This window comes from Anopheles nili, chromosome 3 (assembly GCF_943737925.1).
Source record: "Anopheles nili chromosome 3, idAnoNiliSN_F5_01, whole genome shotgun sequence".
NCBI lineage: Eukaryota > Metazoa > Arthropoda > Insecta > Diptera > Culicidae > Anopheles > Anopheles nili.
The window spans coordinates 60,423,462-60,446,941 of NC_071292.1; the positions used below are offsets into that span (position 1 = coordinate 60,423,462).

The window sequence follows — 23,480 nt, forward strand, 5'->3', positions numbered from 1 at the left end:
CATCACCTACTTACGTGTCCACCTCCATGCATCATGCGCCCCATTGTCTCCTGTATGCATTTATCCTTTCATTTTGCTCTTCCCGCCACTGGGTGGATTTACCTCCCCCAGCGCAATGTATGTGCGCTCGTGCACGCCAGTATCATTTTAAATGAAGTTTTGTTTTACCCTTTTTCTACGCTACGAAACGCTACACACGGAATATCTTTTTTTCCATTTGTTTTTGCCTAGCACACGTACATCAGCATACATGCACACATACACGCACACACTCACGTACTGACTATTAGGTGCGGACATACCTTCGCGCCGGTCCGCATTATAATGCTCGCTTATGGGAGCTGGGAAATAAATATCGTATGTCATACATAGCATATACGTCACTACTCTAATACATAGCCTTTGTTTTTATGGTACTTCTTTATGATTTCTATACAGGTATATTGCTGCCCTTCCGGGCATAATGGACCACTACAGCATCGGGTTGTTAGCGGGAACAGAGGGAAACGTTCACTTGGTACGAATAATTGTGTGACTAATAATAATCATAATAATGCACTACTAAGGATAAGGATGGAGGATGAGCTCCTTGGAAAGTGTTTCAGTTCACTATCAATATCAATGTGGTGAGAAGAGTTGCGATAGAGCGGACTAAATCGTGCCTCAGCGCTAAATAAACCTTCGATCCTCGATATAAGGGTGCATTTTAACCGACCTTCACCGTACTTGCCGGGCTGGAACGTGAGCTACCGTTCGTAACGGTCGCCGCCATCGTGGTTGCCGTAACGCTAGTAACGATGCTACTACTATTGGCACGGTTCACTGTACCCGTTGTCACGGGCAACGGCACACCAACGGCACCGACAATCGCTGCAGTCACCGCCGGTGAACTTACCGCCGTCGGTGATCCTTGATTGGCGGTTGGCTTTCGCGAAGGATCCTCACGGTTCCCGACCGACGTCGATGATGCCGCAGATGCTGTCACGCTGGAGGACGCTGAAGAGGACGAAGCCGTGGTGGTGGGTTGCCGGTGGGTGGTGTCAGCCGTCGCAGCAACCGCCTTCAACTCCGCAGCAACGTTCTCGATGGTTTTCTTTGCTGGCACGGCCGGTGTGTTGGCGTTGGCAATTTTGCTGTTGTTATTGTTGTTGAAGGTGTTGTTCGGTGAACTGCTGCTCACGCCATTGGTGGTAGGTGGCCTCGCACCATTAGCAAGGACACCAGGACCCTTCACGGCAGCTCCCAACGTCGGTTGTTTCACAGCGGAACCGTTGCTAAGCGACGTGTTGGTGGATGGCTTAGCAACGCTTGGAGCGTTAGTGGCGTTACCGAATGGACGGCCACCGTTACTCGTCGGTACGGAAGTGCTCGAAAACGTCGCCATTAGTGCCACCGAGGATTGGGAGCTGGCTTGGGGCATGCTAGAGGAACTCGAGACAGCTGGAGCTCCACGGAAAGCCAACGCCGATGGGTTGGGAATGCTGCGAATGGACGCGTTTGGTTGCCGCACTGAAAGACCCCGGTTAGCGCGGTGGATCTCCGTTAGCTTTGGAAGAGGAGCCAGCGTTCTTGGGACGCTTTGTCCACCACCAGTTGCCAAGCTGATCATGTCCGGTGGACGCTTCAGTACCGGCACCGAAGGTTTCCCAGGACGAACCACACTCTCCGAGAGCACCTTCGGTCGATTGGTTGAATCAGCCGTCCCCTTGGTAGGACTATGATCGAGAATGATCACATCGTCCGAGAGCCTCCTCGGAGTGCCACCGGACAGATCCAGAATGGCCGCACTGGCGGTAGTGAGATCGGTGTGCGATCGCATCCCGCTTCCCGCCATCTTAGGCCGCATGGTCGATGACGTCACGGAATCTGCACCGCCGCCATTACCCACCGGGGTGGGCTTTTTGATCTTGATAAGCGGGATCGTAGCCGGTGGTGGTCGGGTGGTTTTCGGGGCCACTTTTGGCGTTACGAAAGGCGCAAGCGAGGGCTTATCGGCGACAGGAGCATTCGGTGCGATGCGAAGAATCTCCAGAGCTGGCCGGCCATTGTCGAGTAGGTTCTTGGAGGTCGCTGGTGACACACCCGACGCGGACGAGGAGGCCGATAAGGACGACGATACAGACGACGACGTCGATGAGGACACCGGAGATGACGTGGGGTCAGACATCTTCGTCACGCTGATGGAAACCGGTGGAAGCTGTAGGTTCGGGATGGGTTTCTTCACCGGCGGAATCTCTTTCGTGTAGGACGCACTGATCGGTGATCGATAGGGCACGGGTTCCGGTTGAGTTGGTGGTGCAACGTTGGCCGCTTGTTGGGCGGCTTTCGCACGATTAGCTCCCTTCGCGAAGTTGAACATTGGCGCATGAATGGGCTGCTTCGGAGGCAACAGTGAGGCCGGTGCCACGAGTGAGGGTGGTTCGAGTCGGGGCACTTTGACGTTCGCCCCACCATCCGTGCTCATCGAGCGCTTGATTGCGGCCGGAGCTGGCATCGAACGAGCTGCCGAGGACACTACGGTGGAACTGGCCGCGAGGGGATACGCCAACGGAGGACACGTTTGCATAGGACGCGCCAACATTGGATGGCGTAGTTGCGATTTTCCGCTTAGTGACGTTGCCACCGAGGTGGGAATGAGGGCTGGCGTTGGTTTGAGCAGCGGTACCTTCGCTCCAACACTCTCCAGCAGCGAATTGATCGAAGAACTAGCTCCAGGTGCATCGGCGGATAGGCTGCGATCGAGATTCGGGATGTAAACCATCGGTTTGTGGCGCACGTTGCGCATTTCGTTCAGTTTGTCCTTCGATGAGACCGCCGATGGAGATGGTGGTAGAGGTGATGGTGGTGCCGCAGGTGCTGGGGTCACGTCACGGGTCTTAACTTCTTCAGGACGCTTCTCAGGACGCTTGGGTTCAGGGGCAACCGGTGCCGGTTGTTGTCGACGCTCGCTGTGGACGAATTTCACTTCATCGTCATCCCGCGTAATATCGATCACCTTCGCTGGAACCTTTGGTGGGACCTTCACCGGGATCTTGGCGGGTTCTGGAGGTGGAACGATCGCCGGTGGGGACTTCGGTTGTGGAGCAGTTTCCTCCTCATTTCCGGATGATCGCAATCGCTCGTGTTTGGGTGGTTTCTCGGTCAGCTTCACCTTCATCTTGAGACTGGCGTCATCGTGTTGGGAGGAAATCTCAGCGTGCAGCTTCCGGCGTTTCCCGCTACTTCCGGTTTCCTTCGAGTGTTTGCCCTTTTTGCGCTTGCGGTGCGAGGACGAAGCAGTTTTTGTGTCGGTGGCCAGTGGTTCCGCACATCCAGCGTACACCGGTTTCAACCCGATCGTTTTGGCGTACTCCTCCTTGCCCATTGGCCACACGGGGCTTTTCCCGGCCGTTGAGCTGCTTCCCGAGGATGGTGAGGTGGCCGCTGACGAACTGCTGCTACCTGGAGGACTCGGTCCCGTCGACGGTTCTCCTGGGCCACGCGGTACACTCAATTTCGTCTTCAATCGCGGCAAATCGATCTTCAACCGGGGGATCTCCTCCTGCGTTGACTTTCCCGAAGGTCCTTCGGCGACGGTTTGCTTCTTCAGGTTTACGTAACACTTCAGGATGGTCCCTGGTGGAGGTTTAGAGTCACTTTCCGCTGGTTTTTTCGCAGGAACTTGTTCCACCACGGGTGCCGGCTGGATCGCCTTCAAAGGAGGTGGACTTCGTTTGGGTTCACAGGGCTCGGGTTTACCCTTCGGTGGAACCAGTACCAGCTTCAAGTTCCCGGATGGTGCCTTGCCGACGCGTGTTCCTTCGCTAGAGGGCGCCACCATCGGTTTGCTCATACGATGCTGCCCATTCACGACGGCCGCAGGGCTACTCTTAGGGGTGGCGATCTCTGCCGGACCCTTGCTGATCCCTTCCTGCTGCTGCTGCTGTTGGCCGGTTTTTGTCTGCTTCTGATTGTTGGTGGCAGTTGCCGGCACATTTGCACTGCCAGTCGAACTTTTGGCTGTTGGTGGGGTCTGGGAGACAGAGGCCACCGGTGTAGTGGGAGACGCACTCGTGGGGGTGCTATTTTTGTCCTGGCCCTCGACGCGGTGGCATGCGCTCGCGGTCGGTGCCAACTTCGCGGTCGGTTGTATGAGAATGCGATAGAAAAACCGCATCGGTGCTATCTGTTATTGCGCACGTCACGCCAAGGTTAGGCGTTCGGGTTTTAATGAGTCAACGGGAAGAGAAAAAGAGAGAGAGAAAGAGAAAAGGGAAAAAGGACTTCGATTAGATGAACCTGTAATGTCTTTAAAAAGGTAGAATAAAAAATTTCACCTCACTCGGAAGGGGAAAAATGGGGGTAATATTGAATCGAAAGACATATTGGCCACTACACAACGCCTACTTGATTGTGGTTAAAACATTGAAGGATGTCCAAAAACGGCCTACTAGATCGTGTTCAACATTTGCTTTTTGACGATCTTTCCCTGACCATCGTATCAGGTGTTACAACGGATGCGCTTAACGATTCATGAAGCCATTTTAATTACGCCATCGTTCAACACCGTTCAACAACGAGCGCACACACACACACACGGTAATTCCCGACGTCCTTGACGGTTCCTTCCCGGTGCAAACCGTGGTCCACGCGAAACGAACGCCCCACGCTCCGAGGAACGATTGCCCGGCAAAACGCCACTTCTCGTACAGAAAAAGGCGCACATCTCCTGCTGATCCCCATCATCGCCCATCGTTATGATTATCAACTAGCGCGCGGCGACCAGGCGACTAGCGCCCAGACAACACCCGCCACGACGAGCAAATCTCGAGAGCAGCGCGTATGCTATCGCGAGGCGCACAATCGCGCAGCATAATTACTATTAATTATTTTCGTTTCGTGCGCCTTCCACGGCCGCCAGCGAGGACGAGAAGCGTACGGCCATTCATTCCCGGCCGTGGGGTTTTTTTTTTCGCACTTGCACTTACGCACTCCGGGGATAGCGTTTCCATCGCGCACGGATCTACAGTGCGTGACGGTTTGTACGCGACACCACCCTCAGCCGGTGTCTCTGACGGAAACAACGTGAAAAGCACGCTGAGCGCAATAGAAAGTGGAATTAAAACGATTGTCTGATTGAGTGCAAATTGATTTCAATCACGGCATTTTCGGTAGCCCCCTTTAGAGGCGACCCATCGGTCGGGCACTGTACGCGGTGTCGTCCGGGGGATTGCAGCATCATCAGCTACACGCCGGGAACTGGAATTTGGCCTTCTCTCTTGCGCTGCTTCGGCAGGCAGTGCGGTGTCCTTCCGCGGTTTGCTCATCTCATCGAATCGCGCACGTTCTTGTGATTCGCCACTCGAAGTCCTTCAGCACGGACTCCCTTCGCCAGGGCTATCGAGGGTCTTCTCTCCCGTTTCCGCGCACTGGAAGGTGCTTTATGTTTGCTTTCTTTTTTTCTTCTTCTTTTGATGATTATTCTCTCGCTTCCGCTTCTTTTCCTTACACACACCGGTCCGGTGCCTGGTGGAAAAGCAAACCCAACCATCCCTTGTTCCACCGGAGTTCTTATCGCCCGGGCCGTGGCGAAACCTGGCATTCATGCGAACCAAATCGCATTTATTTCCTTCGTTTGCCACAGGGCCGTGGCTGTCCTTGCCACGTGACGAGAAGCGGCAGAAGGTGCGTGGCCGAACGACCCGAACGCAGAAGCCGCTCTTCTTCGCAAGGAGTGAAGCATTTTGGGGCTCGTTTTTTTCCCTCATTTCACCCGCCAAATGTGTTTGTGTGTGCCGTCGTGCCTTCGTTCGCTTTGGGACCTTTTCGCGGGCGCCAATATTTTCGGAACAATTTGTTTGGGGATTCTTTTTCCTTTTTGTTTCGTTAGCTGTTTCGATTATTCTTCGAATCTCGCTACCGGTGGAGATGCTGCTTTGTGGACAAAAAAAAAAGCGAAGGCTTCTTCTGCCAGCTCTTGAGAGCCCGTAATTTGGCCACAAAGCGTGCATCAATGAAACCACATACAGCTTGATTCGTTCCGTGTGAGCTTTAAATTTTGGGCTTTTGCTTTGCCCAATTCAATGTCCCTGAGTGAAAAGCGTTGCAGCGTGTACTCACCCGCTTGTAGTCGAAGCAATAGGCCACATCCATTAGCGTGAAGTCGTGCGGCAGGATCTCCTCCTCGTAGATTATCTCCACCCGGATGGTGTCCGAGCCGACCACCAGCCCGTTCTTGGTGAGGATGAACTTGTACAGATGGTGCATAGTGACGGCGGCCGGGCACTGTAGGTAGGTGATCGGCAGCTTCTGGTCCTCGGCCAGCGTCTCATAGAGGTACTCGAGTGACAGGCTAATGAGTGGGACGCAGAGTAGAACAAAGAGGAGGATTGCCCCAAATAAATCACATCCAAAAAAACAGATCGATTTCGATGGAAAAGGACGCCGTTGGGACGCTGGATGCTTACCTGATTGGTTCGTCCGGAGAGAAGAAGTTCTGATCGTCGAGCAGCTGGAAAATGCCTTCCTGCCCGGACGGGTCGTCCTCGGACGAGACGATGGTGCTCGAAATCGACGCGTAAAACTGCACCATTCTTTGGTTTTCCGATTTGTGCAGGCTCGGCACCATCTTGTAGACAAGCGCACGGAGCGTTCGATCGGGCCTGTGGTGCGAAAGTCGAGTGTCATTAGAAACTTTTCACCAGAAACGTAATTATAAACACCCCATTCGGGCGGGTGGGTTTACAAACGCCAACAAAACACGGGTCGATGTAATACGGTGTGGCAACCTGTTTCGAAAACGGACCGTATTCCACCCACACGAGAAAGGAGGCGAACGAAACAAGACACACAAAGAAAAAAAGGTGCAATGGCGTCTGCGCAGGGCCATGCCAGCCAGCCAATTCGCTACCAGACGGATGACGCTTGTGTTGGGATGAAGAAATTTGCTGCAACCTTTTGCGTTCGCGAAAGAACCGTTTGGGCGATTTGATAAACTAATCAGCCGGGCGAAATGGCATTTTGACGGAGGAGGAATGGTAAACTTTATGGGGGACAGATATTTTGCGTGAAATATGTGTCGTCCCATAAAACGCACCCATGGCCCATGGTTCGAGGGCAAAGCATAAGATAAGACCCCTGCCCCGCTTTAGCTGCGGCGGACCCCCGTAATTACCTTAAATTAGCGACCGTAATCGGTTTGCTGTTGTACGACTTGCATCTGGGACAGTACTTGTTCGAGTCGAGGTATTTCACGATGCACGATCGGCAAACTGCAATTGAAAAGGTGGGAGAGAAGAGAACAAGAAAGAAGAAAATGAAAACCGGTGAACGGTGGGGGAAAGAGCAGATTTAAGTGTGCATTGTTTCGTGCGGGTGCACAGAATGGGGAAGCTCGTAGTGGTGGTGGCTATAAAACGGCTGGAATGGAATGGTGAGTTTTAATATGCATCAAGTGAAATGTCAAGCATTGCTGAAAAAAAATGGTAATAAAACAGTCATCTACTAATGAGAGTTTCTTTTTGATGCATTCTTGCTTTTAAAAATGAACTCACTTTTATCACTTGAACAGAGTGTTTAAAAAGCTTTCATGTGTTCAACGATGCTTTATCTTATGAAATGTGTTTCTTATTACAAAATTGTCTGACAGTAATGCAACCATACGACCGTTGTTGTTAGTCATGTTCCTTTGCCGGCATGTGGCCTGCGTCATCAATACGTTTAACAACCATCTAAGCACGCAACGAAACCCAAACAAAAGCCGGCTGTGTTATCAGTAAACGCTACCGCGTAAGCGACTTTCGTTTCGGATCCCTGGCTACGCGAGGGGCCACACAATCAACAGCAAACCGTCTATCAGCTGGCAAAAGAAAATGGCAACACCGTGGTGAATGGAAGGCCCAGTTCTCATTCAGAAGCACCCGGTAATCATTCACCTCGACATTCCTTCGGAGTCATCCCCTCCCGTAACGATGGGTAGTTTCCTCCTATTCGTCACCTTTTTATCACACGGCCAGAGGTTTTGGATTGCGTGTGATGCAAAAAAACACACACACGCACCGAATCATCAGCGATAGTCAATCATCGTCGCCTGTGAGGTTCGGTTTTTTTTTTTTTTTGCTGAGCGTTTTTGCTTTTTCTCGGTGCGGCAGTTTCCCATTTCCTTCTTTAGCGCATACCTTCTCGCCCACAATCCGTCTCGTGCGGCGTTTTGTTGTGACAGCTACGAACTGTTCTCAATCATCGCTTGCTGCCACGAGCGTCACCAATCAAGCGAACATCGCCTCAGCATCCCAAAACGCGCACAGCACAGAAAACCGCACCGCAGCAGCAGCAGCAGCATCAACACGGGCATGACAGAAAGTGACAGACGCGCTTGCAAACGTCACATCGCATGTTGTCGCTTCGTTTTGTCCGCTTAGATCTAAGCAACCTTAGCTCTCGCATCTCTCGCGATTGAAACCTTGCCTGGCTTTTGTTTCACGTCGCTTGTGCTTTTGTTTTGAATCGCGAACACGAACCGTCTCTGCTTGTTGTTGCACGCGCCCTCAAAACTGGTCGGCCTGTCAAAACCGATCAACGGCAAGGTGTGATAATAATCACCCCGGCGTTGCTGGCGTTAATCTCCGTCAGATGTTGCGCCCGCCGCGAGTGGACAATATATTCGCGCTTTGTCGCGGCCCGTTCCTGCGACGGGTGCTCGTGTGGGAGCTAATTTATGTCGCCGGTCGGTTGGCTTTTAATTCCTCATTCCCCGATCGGTTTAATTCGTTCGTTGGCGCGCACCAATCGATACTTCAGTGGAACGATGGTTTGGATTTGAGAAGGCTTTAAACCCCGTACAGCTTGTGGCCCTTGGAAGCCTCCCGAAGGTTCGCTTTTCCGGTGTTCGGAAACCTCTCCGACTCTCAAAAACACCCCCCGGGTTTCATTTGAACTAAAAATTCGCACGACAAAGCCAGCATTTCATTTCGCGAACGAGTTGTACCGGTGCCCCGCCGGTTCTCCAGCTTCTTTGATGTCGGGTGAAAAGTTCTGGGCAACCTCCCAACGCAAGCTCCGTTCCGTAGTTCCTCCACCCGTATCGACGCACTCGACCGGTGTGTTCCCGCTCTGGCAAAGTTTTCATGCGAAAAGCGCGTGCTTTTTTATTTTCGCCCAACGCTTACTGCTTCTTGCCTTTTCACGCCACTCTCAAAAGCCACCTCCCCCCGGGCTGCTCGCTCGGGCTTTTGCCCTTTTTTCTCACCACAACTGTTTTTCTCGCGTGCAGCCATCTCGCTTGCGTATAAAATCGCTTTCGCCGCTCGCAAAAAGGGGGGAAGCCGTGAAAAGCTGTCCGCAGCAGATTTCGCACACTGCCGGGGCAGAACTTTTTGTGTCTTTCCGTGGGAGATGTGGTAAGGCGCACCGGGCGCAACGAGCGAGGCAGAAGATTAACAACTGCTCGTAGCCGCGTAATCAGGTTTATCGTGAACTTACTGCAAACCAACCAACTGGGGCTTGGGTTTGGTACCACAAGTACGAGCACAAAACGAAGCTTTTTTTTGGGGTGCTTCTTTAGCGTTTTGGTCAGACTTCACCCCCAAAAAAGCGCTCGTAAAACCAAACGCCATAAATGGTGCCCTCCCGATTTGAGTCCGTGTGGGATGCGGTCCACGCTGTGGAACAGTTTCCAAAATGGAGAATCCCCTCTGACGGGTGGTTAATAGAGCGGAAAGATCAAGGGCGCGAATGCGAAGCGACATTTGATTATTCTTTTTATTTGAGTGTGTGTGGGGCTGAACAAAGTCGAAGGTAACACGGCTAGAAACCGCGTATGCAAAGGGCCACGTGGTACATAAAAACGTACGCAACCCGCCGGCTAGACTAAACCCGTGCCAAATTCAGTCGGCGAATGCTGCCAAGATCTTTCGTGTGCAAGTACAATGGTTTCTATTCCGCAGGTCCTCTGTCGCGGCGAGCCGTGGCGTTCACGTTCCATCTCAAAATGACTAAATAATTGTCCCATTACCGGTCACCCAAGGGGTTCGGTGCGTTTGTTTGCCACCGGAAGTGCGCGAGTGTTCTTTCTGGTGTAGTGGTGTTTTTTTTTTCTCTCCTTTTCTTAGCCTTGTCCTGCACAGCCATGCATAGTTAACCTTTATCGTCCATCGACGCACCGATTCCCGTGCAAATGGCAAAACGGAACGCTAGCATGGCATCGTGGCAGGTTGGGAAACTTTTTCCTGCTGGCTGCGGTTTCGGTTGAGCTTCTTTTTTCCCGTTTTTTTTGTCAGCAGTGGAAAAAGTGGGTAGAAAATTCATACCGAGCAAACACAGCAAGCGCAGAAATACAATCCACCCAAGCAGGCGATGGCTGCGAGCAGTTTCCACTGAACGGAACAGGATATAAACGGCATGAATGAAACGCACCAACGTGTGAGCGTAATTAAAAGCTATTAATTTTAAGGATCCTTACCGGCGTAATTTTGAACTGGAATGTTAATCACAACATCTTAATGCTTAAAAGTCAAATCACCCCGCGTCTTCGTGAGACCATGGCGTTTTGTGTACTTTTTCTCCACCCAAAAGCAAAGCAGATCGAATCGAGAGGTAAGTGCAGGTTGCGTAATTAAATTCGAGTTTTCCCCATGCTTTCCCCCATCGTTCGGAACCGAAAACGGTCCCTCGCCCGTGAGCCCCGCGGTTTAAAGTGCTCTCGAAGATGAACTATGACTCATCGATGATGCATCGGGCGTGCGAGGAGAAGCTTGTGGATTAAAATTATGTGTTTACACAACGCGATAAAGAAAAACTCGCTCTGCTGCTCGCTAAGTGGAGCTGCTCCATCCACAGCTCCCGCTCGGTTTGGCGTTTATCAAGAGCCAAACAAAACGAAACTAACGCTTGTGTAAACAGAGGGAGGGTGGGCAAACATTCCGACCGATCCGGACGGTTGGCCGCCCTGGGAAACACACACACACACACATTTGGCACACCACCCGAGTTTGGTGGGAGCATATGCGAAAGGGTACTTAATGCTTGTTGCCTCCTCCTTGCGCTAGGTGATGCGATCGTGTTCTCACCCGTCAAATTCACCAGCTGCGCGATCGAACGAGAACATCACCTGGGTGATGTTGAATTTTTTGGGAGCCTGGACATACGAGAGAGCAATGAAGAAAGCAACAAAAAAAAACGCGCACTCCAAACAAAAAAAAAAGGCAACAAAACGAACGCAAATGCACGATTCACGAAACCTGCGTCTCGCGAGTGGCGGTAACCATAAATTTGTTTAAATTAGATGAAGGAAACCGAAACTCGACGATCGGCGCCCAGGCGAGCTTCTGGGTTTTCGATGTTGCGATCGAACCACCCGCGGGTGCCTCAGGGTGTTCGTTTCGTAACGGACCCAAACGGGCGTCGCTTTTTTTTCTCTGTCTTCTACCCTGTCCGGTGGGACGGTGATGAGAGCCGTTGGGCCGCTCATTAATTAATCGCCAGCTTCGGACCAATAAAAGCCGTTTGCTGAAGCCGGAGGGCTAGGATTGAGTAAGCGCGCGTAACGTGAAGTTTGGGAAAAAAGGGCATCGGAGATGGGATTAAGAGAAGAAGACAAAAAAGACGATAGAAGAAGGCGATCCACATGCTGATTAAAACAAAACGAAAAAATGGAAACATATGCGCGCGAACAAATAGGTACATCGGCTGGGGGCACCCGAAATTTGAGTTGGTGTAATTCGTGTTTGAAGCACGAATTAAAAACCACTCCCGCCAATGGGCCAATTTATTAGCACGGCGTTCCATTACGGTTTTGGTGAACGAACTTTGATTTGAATAATTAAAATCGCGTAATTCGATAACGATCGGGAGCAGCGGGGGCCGTGAAGCAGCCAATTTGAGCGGCAACAGACAGCAGATAGAATGACGCAAATCGAACGAGATAATTAGGAACCAATCGAAGCAAAACATTAGACACGTTAATAAACATGTTAAAAACATGCTCAAACAAATGAAAAAACATACAAAAAAGGTGTGTAAAAACGCGTACCAAAAAGATAATTGATATTATAGAAGAAAATGGCATTAAATGAAGGTGAAGCAAGTAAGAGCTGAAAGGAACAATGAACACATGGAAAGTGAGTCGCAAAATTCAATCTATTTTCTTCAGCCGACTGCAACCGGCGCATGAAATCAAGCACAATTGAACCTCGATGGCTTTCATGCTGCCAAAGGCGAGATCGCTACAAGGGCACCAACCGTGGCCAAACTTCCGAAAGGTCGAAAAGCCTCCGGTAATCGGTATATTTATTTATTTGCCCCTCCTCGGGCCCGGCTTATTGACCAGCCAACGGTCACCGGTGCTGATTTCCGCCTGTGCCCACCGGGGACGTGCTTTTTTTGTGTGTGTATGTGTCTCGTTTCCCAAGCGTTTCGTCAGCCCCGGTGGACCTCAGCGCGGTCGCCGTGAGAGCATAAATTTGGGATTAACTCAATAAATTTATGATCATTTTTTTTCCTCTTCTTCTTCCGCCCAATTCCATTCCCAATCGGCCTGATTTGACGGGGTTTTGTTGGGCGATGGTGACGGCATGTTTCGATCACATTGCGACAGGAATGCCCAGCGGCTGAGTTACGAAAGCTACCCACGGGATCGTGGCAATAACCGTCGCCGTCGCGAATCATAACCATCCATCACGACCGCGATAGGTGAGTGAGGCCTGTGGACATGACGGTGCGATTAGATTGAGATTTGCATGAGCCATCCGATAGGTGTGATAAGATACTGCGCAGGGGGGATAAGAGGATTTGCTTGTGTCGTTTCTAACGGCTTAAGGAAATGGCCGCTCTCTTTGCGATCGCTGTGCGTGCGCTGGTGTCCTTTTCAAGGATATTCACCGTGGGAGTGGATCGGAAGCTGATTTAATGCGCCCATTAACGAAAGCTTGGAAGCTTCCAAACACACACTCACACGGCTACTCCAACGGAAACCGGTCACCGTTAGCATCCGGGATCCGGTGGGGCTTTTGCCTGGAGCACTGACATCGCGCTGCAACAGCGACACGAAAAGACGGCTCCCAATTCTCCGCCAGGCACGGTAATCGGTGGGAAGCGGAAGAAAGAATGGGAGAAAAAAATAAGGCAGAAACATTAGAAAAAAGCGAGCGAACGAAGCTAACGGCGGTTTCGGTCACCACGACCCGGGGACCCGGGTTGATGGTGGAGCAATTTCCGCAGCCGCAAGGGGCTGCTTCCCAAACCCAAGCGGACAAGTGGATGGTTGGCGCGGGAAGAAAATGCGCTGAGAACTCTCTCTCTCTCTCTCTCTCTCGAAGGGCGGCACAAGAAGAAGAAGAAGAAGAAAGAAAAAGGAAAAACAAAAACCCATCGCCAGCCGTATGGGTGGAATGGAATAAAACAACCGCACGGAAAATTAGACAAATCCACACCAGTCCACCACCGGACGAGACACGAAGAAAAGAACGGAACACATAAAGCGAGACTACGCGGAAACATGAAAAATAACGCACTTTGATGACTCTTCGCAGTTTTTCGTCGGTTTCGACTTGCCGGGGGGGTGGGGGGGGGGGGAACTTGTCGAGAGACTTTTCTCGGGTGGACCGCGACCGGCGGAACGAGCAAAAAAAAAAAGAAAAGCACCAACCGGTACCGGAAGCGAGACGCCCTATCTGGGTGCGCCATGTGTGACAGAGAGAGAGAGAGCATATCAAGTGACCGGGGCAACTGCTTCAGTTGCTCTCATTTATATTCACCCCTCTAGTTCGGTGGACGCTACGCCGAGAGGACAGGTGCGGTCCGCAATAAGGGGATGGGATCAAAACAGAACGAGAACTCAACTCACAACAACGAAAAACAAAAAAAAGCGCGGCCTAAGGATTCCTTCCCCGAGCCATTCTTCTACCCAGCCTGCCTCGATCGATCAGTTTTCCTCTTACATTTCGCTCTTTTCTTTGCTCTCTCTCTCTCTCTCACACACACACTTTTGTCGTCTTCTTCCATTAGCAACTTTTTGGGGTGCTGTTTTTCTCTTGCTTAGTTGCGTTTTTTGTGTGTGTGTTTTCGTTTGTTCTTGTTGCTGTTGGTGCTTCCCTTCGCTTTTCCCGCCGGCTGTTACGGGGCGTTTTTATGGCCAGAGCCGTAATTTCGGAAGAAAAGGAAATTTGTGTTTTTCTCGTGTTTACGTCCGCGTTTTATCAGTGTGTTCCTCCCGGACCTCGTGGTCCTCTTCCATACGCGCCTTAAGCTTCTATTGTTCTACGAGCGGGAAAGGTGGGCTTTATCGTCTTCGCGGTACCTTTTCGAGAATGTTGCTTTGTTTTAATTTCCCTGAGTGTGTGTGTCTCTCTCTCGCTCTCTTTTATTCACTTTCTCATCGGGCTGTTTGTTTTGGTTCCGCCTGTCTCGCAGTCCCGGCATTTGTTTGTTGTGTGGTGTTTTAATAATGATATCCCAATCATAATCCCTTTTTATCTCTTTTGTGTGGTGATAAACGGCACGGACCGTCAAGCAAGAACCAATAATTTACCACGCTTCGAGCGACGTCAGCACTAGACCTACACGCCGAAGAAACTGCGCAAAGCGAATTGCAAATGGTCGAATGAGGCAGATTGCACACAGCTGGTGCCTTCATGCACCAGATACTTTCTTCTGCATCACGAAGAGGTACTCCACACGTACCTTCTTCGCTGTGGTTGGTACTTTTTGTTGCCTCAAAATTTATTCCAACATTCAATAGAACTCTCGACAAGTACGAAAAAAGGGCATCATCGAGAAGTAGGGCAACGGAAACGGGCCACCCGTCTCACATGTTCTTGGCTTCTGCCGAGAAGATGCCACCGATTGTGCCGCGCAAAAATCAAAACCTCCTCCTTGGCGTCAGTTCATCCGCTCCCTAGCTCCATTCTCATTAGAATGGAAAGACGTGCTTTCCTTTCCCGAGCAGCCGCTGAAGCAGCAGCGTGACACGGCTTTAAAGTTTGTGCCCGTACATCAGCCGGTTCCTTCCGGCAGCCGGTTTCGGTTCCGGGTGTGCCCCTTCGAGGCCACGCACATTCCCCACACATCGAAGTTCCGAGTCACCGTGGCGTAACGCGGCCAAACCGGTTGAGTGATTTCTTGAGCAGAGGCCTGCCCGAGAGCCTCTATTATTCTATTATTCTAATTTCCGTCCTTACCCGCCGTCATTCTCCGGCCGCGTTCCCGACAAGGGGAAGTTCGTTGGGTTCAGCGGCACGAAAATCCCTCCGAATCGCGGGCTCGACACTCGTGACCGACGGTTTCCTCGCGTTTGTATGTTTGGACAAATGATTATGACGATCGTCGGTGGGTGGAAGAACGTGAACCGAAATCCCACTAGCCTGCTGATAACAAGCACAAACACCACGTGGGAAGCGGATGAACAACAAAATCGTAAGCCCCCGTAAGTTATCCACCCCCAAAAGGGACGCACCTCCTGATGACTGGTGGATGGACGATCCAGCCCAAACCCTAAAGTCCACGTCGATAAAGCAACATTCCACCACATCCCGTTTGGTGCCGGCGTAGTGTCACCTTTGCTAAAGGCGACATCTCCATTTTTCCCCGGTTAAGCCGCGGGTGTCAAAATCTCAATCAAACAATCCGCTGGAAAACGCACTCGCTCGCACGCACACGGCAACGAAAACACAGACCAAGATGGTACGGGCGGTTCGGCCAGCTGGCTGCTGAAAGCTGGCATCTTATTGCGTTGAAATATTGCCCTCCCTTTGTACGGCTTTCAGTCCTTCATCCTTCGGTGCGTCCAAACCCACACACACACACACACCCAAAAGGACGAAGGATCTACAAATACGGCATTACGCGCGCTTACGCGAGGGGTTACCCATCCTAAGGCCTAAGGAAGCTGCCGAAACCCTCGGAGTGCAAATTTTCTCGTTCCCCTTGCTGGTCGATCGAAAGGACGAGCACCTTCGAGCCGTACCGACCGTAAACGCCGAGATTTACCACGTGGCACCGGGCATCCCTTATCGGCAGGATGTGCCGCGACAGAAGCCTATAGCCCTCTCGTTTTCGGGGCCCGCAGGGCGCACTTTATTAGATCAAATCTATTAAAGATATATATATGATTGCCCCGTGCGGACCACAACCCGCGCTGCTCTATTCGCCTCAAGGGAGTGCTGTTTTTGGGCGCCTCTTTTTTTCTCCTTTTTACCCTCTCGTTTCTTCTACCGAGGGTTTTTTCTTTTGCTGTTGGCGCAAATGTGCGAGAAATGGCGCGAGCGCAAAGGCCCACCACCGGGTTACGCAAGATAAATGCTTAGAAATCGAAAATCAGTGTGCAATTCGATCCGCTAACCATCGTGTCCTTCCGTGGCGGGCTGTTGACCATCCCCCGATGGGTTGCGGATCATCGTCCTTTGCGAAGGGGTGGATTTCCTGGGTGGTTCCCGATGGTTCGGTTTTTTTTCTCTCCCTCTCGTATGCTCCCTTTTACTAACCCACCCGATCAAAACACTGGGCCCACCCGCGTAAGAGTGGGCGATAAAGAAAACGAATTACGACGCGCCCGGGAAGATGGGTTTATCATCGAAGGGATGTGTGTTTGGGTCAGTCGTGTCGTGTGGACAGTTCGCACCTTCGCCTGCCAGGGAGGATGGTGAATTCAATTTCAATGTTTTATGGTTTGTTGACTCAACACTTTCAACCGCATCCCTGCGTGTTTTCCTTCGTTTGTGACCAGCTCTGGGCTTGGGATTTCCTTTTGCTCTTCTTCCGTCATTTGTTGCTGTTTGAGTTTGCCATTACAACTGGCTCATAATGAACGGGTTTTACGTTTGTTAGAAGCATGCTTAGCGGGCTTCTTTTTTCGTTTCATCACACAATCAGAACCAATCGGCTAATGTGGGGTTTTTTGTGAGCACGTTTATGTCAAAATTCATTTTAATATATGCCACTTCCACGCTGCCCTCGAGCATCATTCAAACCGAATTATGTATATTAGATCTGCTCGTTAACCACACAACGAGATCACGCGCGTGCGAGAAAGAGAGCAAAAGAGAGAGAGACAGACAGAGAGAGAGAGAGAAAGAGTGTGTGTGATAAAAAGAAAGGAAAACGAAGCACGAAATAGATCTCCGATAAAAGCTGTTGTAGATAATAAAAGCAAAACTCAATCTGAGCTGGGGTGATTTCGACCGAAGCAAGGATTTATCGCCGGGAATTTCGGGACGCCTTTCGGAGCCTTCCCGATCACCAACCCCCCCCCCCCCCCCCCCCCGGGGTGGGAACCACCGCCGGTCATGATATGCTCGTAAAAGCCAACCATCGGGTGATGTTTATGGGTTTCGTTTCACCTTCCAGTGTTGTTGTCGTTCGGCAGCCAAACACACAGGGCACCCACATGCGTACGGGAATCGGTGCTAAATTGCTTACCATGCAGCCATCGGTATTCATTTATTGGCCCCCGAGTGGCCCATTCTCGTGTGTTCTGGGCACCTTCGAAAGGACCTCGCGGCGAACGAAACCATAAAAATGTGTTGTAACGCGCTGGAGAGACGAAAAGATGAATTTAATCCCTTGCCACGCAGGCTCGCTTCACGAGGCGAAGATGCGTGTGATAATACGCGTGCGTAATAGATTCACTTTTCAAAAGGTCATAAATGCGGCTGGCCCAAGGACGGCAGGATTGTAAAATTCCAACAATGCCAGAGGGTTTTTGTAAAAACAAAATCCGTGATAGAAAAGAGAAGAAGTATAAAAAGACGACCGAAACACACACTAGCAAAAAGGCAACACACTCAACTAGGATCGGTCGTTCGGTCGCTAAATTTAAACCTCATAAAAATAGCCACCACACGGAGGTTGTTCCTGTTATCACTTGGACCGGGAACCGCCAGAGCTCCGGGCATTGCTATTTCAGCAGTGGCAAAAAAAACGAGCCGAAAACGAAACCCCAAAATGACGAAGACAAGCGAGAGCTGGCTAATGTTTATCTCACATCCCGGCTATGATTTATCGCACGCTTGAGCGTCGTTCTATCGCTCATTTTTAGTGCGCACAAAAAAACAAAAGAACCAGCAGCATAAGACCACATTTGCGTCGGGATCGTGACCACGCTGCTCGGGCCGATTCGACCACAAGAGTTTGAAGGAGTCAGACGAGAGAGAGAGAGAGAGAGAAGAAAAAAACAGCAAATAAAACTCGGTTTCTTCACGCTCGCTCGCTAGTAGTAAAATCTTCAAATGGGGGATTATGTTTTGACAGCATTTCGCGGAACCCGCGGAACGATCGATCTAGCTTTCCTCACCCACGCACACAGAACACGCGTGACTTCGAAAACGGGACAATTAGGACGCTCTGTGGCGATTGCCGGCAGCTGCATTCATTACTCATCGTACCGATCGTATTGATCTTCGCTTGGGAGCCCGTTGTGGCGCCCTTCCAAGTGAAAATATTGATTCCCACACCACCCGGTTGGACGGCGGTTTTTGGCTTGTGTTCGGCTTTTTAATCAAATGCTCGCCGTTCGAGAAGACCCCAGACATTCCACATCCGCACGCTCACTCATCTGTGCTGCACATGTCAGCTTAATGTCAACAACCAGTTAGGGACCCTCGGTCTGGAAACATTAACCATCGCATCGCGAGCTCGGCGAGCTCGCCGCCCGGGCACGTTGGGCAACTGCCGGGATAAAAGTCCAAAAAAAAATTTTAGATTTTTGAAAAATTGTAATTATTTTCTTAAAATAGAGGGTTAAACTTAGTTAACACCAAAATATTATGGGTCTAAGTGCTATATTCTCGGAGTAACAGCCTGTCAAAGTCAAAATTGTGAGAAAAAATTTTAAAATTTTCAAATTTTTTATGCTGTCTTTAATAATTTTTTTCTCTTAAACTAAACTACCTAAGTTAAAAAAATTTACCATTTCGGAAAGCTTATTTTATTGTTATTGTTATAAAATTAAATGTTTTCAATGTTTTTGAGAAAATATAATATAATAATAAAAAAACTGTGAAAGTATGAAAAAACCCATGTAAAATCATGATTATTTTTATAAAAGACGATTTTTTTTATAAAGCTTCAAAAGTCTTCAAGCTAAAACATTATACAGGTTGTAGTAGAACAGCTTATCTTTCATTTCAATACAAAATCTGCTGCCACTATGTGCCACACCACAAAATAATCAATTTTTTCTGAACCCTGTATCGTGGTTCAACGACCAAAATCACCCGTTTTTGAGGTTATGGTGTGACAAAAGCAATAATACTTCTGACGGTAATTTAAGCAAAATTACTTTGAATATGGACCTTTTTGACAAAGTTTATTTAAAAACAACACTAGTAAGATAACATAAGAGTGTGTTTTGATGGATCAAGTAGGGATTTTATGCACCATGAAGATTTTCCATCGCCGAATTCACCAACTTTTCCATCAAATCTTTTGTCAAAGCACCAACTTTTTTAATTTAACTGGAATCGTGTTTGGAATAGAGGTAAAAGAAAGAATTTTGCAAACAGATCAGTAAATTGAGGCATATCTACCTACCTTTCTTTAAATGAAAGTTTAATTGAATGAAACCGGCATATGTAAAATATGTAAATGTAAATAATTATTTTTACATTTTGACTTATATTATGAGTTGTGGGTTTGTATAACAAATACTCTTTCTATGATAAATTTTTGCTTTTTTGTTGCAACGCCCAACGATCATGAGAAATGTTTTTATTATATAGGCCCTTATTTGAGTACGTTTTCACGTGATAAGCATTTGAAAGCAAAGAAACAAACTATACATCTTTGTAATATCAGTGTCATTTTTGTATGTGATATAACATTAGCAATAGTTATAGCCTCGGACAATAAGCTGAATCGGAGATAAATATCTTGTCAAACAAGTTATATTTTCAAATGGATCGAGTACAAGAGTAAGTTGTAACGATTTTTAATCATTTCTAGGAAATTGCAGCATAAGTTTTGAAACATATTATAATATTATCAGACACTTATAGAGATGCAATGACATAATCGCACCTAGATTCTTATTTGTATCGCAAGCTGATGTTATTTTCAGTTTATGTGTTTGAATTTTCTTGCTACTATACTATTTAAATTATTTTGTGACTATGCATTCATCAAAAATGATAATATTTACCCGTTCAGTTCGTTTAAATATAACGAAACGTTCAGCAATTGCATACATACAGGCGTTATAATACATGAAAAAACTTTTTTAAGGATTTTTAATATGAAAAAGGGCATGAATTGCCAAAAACTGATCATATATCGTTTTCAGTAATACTGAATTGTACGTTTCAATCAAATTTTCTAGTCAATAAAGCTGCTAGACTTTTATCCCGGTATTTGTATGGGAGTGCCCACTGTGCCGGGGTACGATCGTTTGCTTTCTGCACCATTAAAATTAGCTTCAGGCATCGGCTACTCGGCTGGCCCTCTTTCGGGAGGGTTTTACCCTCCCAAATAGCGCGAGGGTTTGCTCGAATTGTTTTCAAACATTCCAAAATTATTCCCGCTCACAAACGTTAAACTGCCACTTCGGGCTGTGAGGCTCGTGCTATGCTAACAAATTGGGGATACAAATTTGGGGGGACCCGCGTGGAATTGGCCGCCATTTAAAACGCCGAACACACACACACACCGCCCCCCCCTCCTAAACCTCAACACCACAAGGAAACGCACCGCACGGTGTCAACGAACTCGGACGAGACGGGAATGAATTGGTTTCGTGTTCGAATTCGTCTTTATCAATTATTCAGCCACTGACTGCGGCCCCATTCGTCCTCCACGGGGGCCAGAGGGTGGGCCTCAGTGCGGCGAGTTAAACGAACCTTTCGAGTTGGTCTCGCCAGAGGATCGACCGCCATTCCACCGGCTGACCAGTCTCGTGTCGGTGCCGCCGCAATCGATACTTTATTGGTTTTCCGGTTATGCAAAATCATAAAAGTGGTCATTCGTGTACCATCCCACCGGCCACCGCGATGTGGCCACCAACCTGTTTATGCTCCTGCGCGATCATTTGCACACACACACGCGCGCGCGCGAGGATACGGAAGAGATTTGTCGAGGTTGAGGGATACGGATAGGGTGGACAATAAAAATCTCTCGTCGAAATTGTTCCACATGAAATTGTTGCGGGCGAGTTTGCAATGCACGCGTACGGTTTTATTCGCCGGAGCGAATGGAAGCGATTTCACAGGAAATCAAATGGTGAATAATATTTAAATGTTTTCGTACGGACGTTCGTGGATCGCTTGATAGCGTCTGTGAACAGTGACTTATATGCTACAGTGCTCTACTACACGCAGATAGGGTCATGTGCCAATATTTACATAAGAGGGGTTTAACGGAAATTCGTCAGACAAAATAAACAAACTAAGCTAAGTGTACAAATAATGCTTAATGACTAACGAGAGCCTTTTTTTTATGTGAATAGATTAATGTGTTAATTTTCAAGCTTCATATTTTTCTATTATTTCATGCAAGTGACTATGAATGGTTTCGAAAACTTCCACTTTTGTTTATTTCATGCAATCTTCTAACACAGATTAGTGGGGGGTTAAATTCAATACATATCAATAGAGCAATTGAAAATAGATGCATAGGGTTATCAGAGGCGTGCCAGACTGCGCATCAAATTCAAAATTAAAAACCCCTCAAAACCGGGCATGCAAATGATCCGGGCAGCAAAATCCTTGATTAATCCGCTAAAACTTCCACACACACGTTCCCCGGAAGTATGTTTTAATGAGAAAACAAGACACCCCGCGGTACTCACATGCATGCAGACAATCGTTGACGGTGGTGGCCTCGACCAGGTACCCATTGCAGAGGGTGCAAGTTATGCTGTCGTTGAAGTCCTTGACGTGCCGCCGGCTGCTACCCGCGGCCGGTGTGCGCATTCGGATGCGTTCCGGTTCGTGCATCATCAGCCCGGCCATCGGAAGCGCCGGTGAGGTGGACAAGGCCGACGAGGACGAGGGTGATCGCGTAACGCCGCGCCCAATACTGCCGGCGTCCGGTGTGGGCACAAGGTTCGTCCCAGAGTCGTCCTTCATGGTGAGACGAGTTGGGGTGCCGCGCTCGGTTGCACCACCTGCGCCACCGCCACTACTCAGCATGGCCGCGGCGCTTGTCATTTTCCGGGGTTTCGTTGCCGTGATGTCCTTGCTCACCCCTGCTCGGGGTGCCCTAGCCCTAGGGTGCGTCACGCGCGTGGTACACCGATAGGGGGCGGGTTTCGTAATCCTTTTTGCGCTTTGTGTAATCCTTGCTATTCCTTGGGGTGTTTGGTATGGTGCGCTGGAATTGCACTACGGTGCGGCAATGGGCAATGGACACATAAACTCTGACAAACTCACAAACACACGTTGTTTCCCTTGTCAATCCCTTGTTCAATTTATGAGCACATTCGTTCAACCGAAATGGTAGAGTAATACACCGGAGTGAGGGTTATCTGTGCACTGGAATTCGATTATTGGTTCATCGTATACTGCATTCTGTGAAAATGGGAAACACACAATTGGGAAGACATTTGCTAATTAGACTTTAGAATGAAGAAAAACGTGAAAATGGAAAAATGTTATAAATATTAAATGAAAGTTTATCAAAACTACAACAAAAGTAAACGATTCGCGTATGTGGAGTGGAACAAAGAGTAGGAAAAACGGTATAAAACAAATAACGATGGCAACGAAGAAGAGAATGGATGTGAAAACTGACATGAAAACAGACACGCCATCATCATCCACACACCGGCAAAAAGGCCCGCAGACAAACACGTGTTCATCCGACGTAAACAACGAGTGAAAACGTACCATCTCTAGAAGCAACAATAAAGAAAAAACAATCCGTTCCGTGTCAAGAGCAATAGAGAGAGAGTGTCAATCAAAAATAAGGCCCGCAAAACTATGCAAAGAGAAAGTCCCATCTACCGCGCTGGTGTGCGCGCTCTCTCTCTCTCTCTGTCTTTTTGTCTCACTCTCTCTCTCTCTCCTGCTTATTAGCTCTCAATCTCAATATCATGCCTTCTCAATCTCGCCCCATAGCCTACTACGCCGTACGCATATTTTTCCCGCTTCCAACGCCGCCTCATCCCTGCCAAAAAGGGTGCCGTTTTGGGTTGTGCTGAAAATTCGATTCGCACTCATAATGCGAGATAATTTATCCACCGCGGCATCGCTACCGCCCTTGACGTACGCGAAGAGAAGAGGGTTGCCCACCAACCCCCGCGAGAAAGCATGGGAGCCCTTGGGAGTCGCGGCCGTATGGAAAGCCGATCGAAATCCGGTGGGTGGGCCACGGACCAAAACGTTGGAGCCGCCGCTAGGCAATGATGCCGGCACCAATACCAGCGCAAGAGGAGAGAAAAAATAAAGTAGCACCCAGCCTGGTCCACGGCATGCTGAGAGTGTATGCACACCGGCCTACTCTGCTGACTGCTGCATTGCGATGCAGCACGGTGTGGATTGCAGCGTGCTAGGGGGTTCTCTACTGCACTCTTTGGCCCT

The 23,480-nt window shown here is 49.2% G+C and overlaps 1 protein-coding gene across 1 annotated transcript; it reads right to left on the reverse strand.

Moving 5' to 3' along the window:
* Positions 1 to 706: 706 nt before the first annotated feature.
* On the reverse strand, positions 707 to 22,109 carry LOC128724749 (protein suppressor 2 of zeste). The gene is made up of 7 exons (XM_053818471.1): positions 21,749 to 22,109; positions 7,154 to 7,250; positions 6,447 to 6,641; positions 6,100 to 6,331; positions 2,905 to 4,165; positions 2,120 to 2,856; positions 707 to 2,059 (listed from the first exon to the last, which is right to left on the reverse strand). The coding sequence occupies exons 1-7, from the start codon at positions 22,107 to 22,109 to the stop codon at positions 707 to 709; spliced, it is 4,236 nt and encodes a 1,411-aa protein (XP_053674446.1).
* Between the last annotated feature and the right edge of the window lie 1,371 nt (positions 22,110 to 23,480).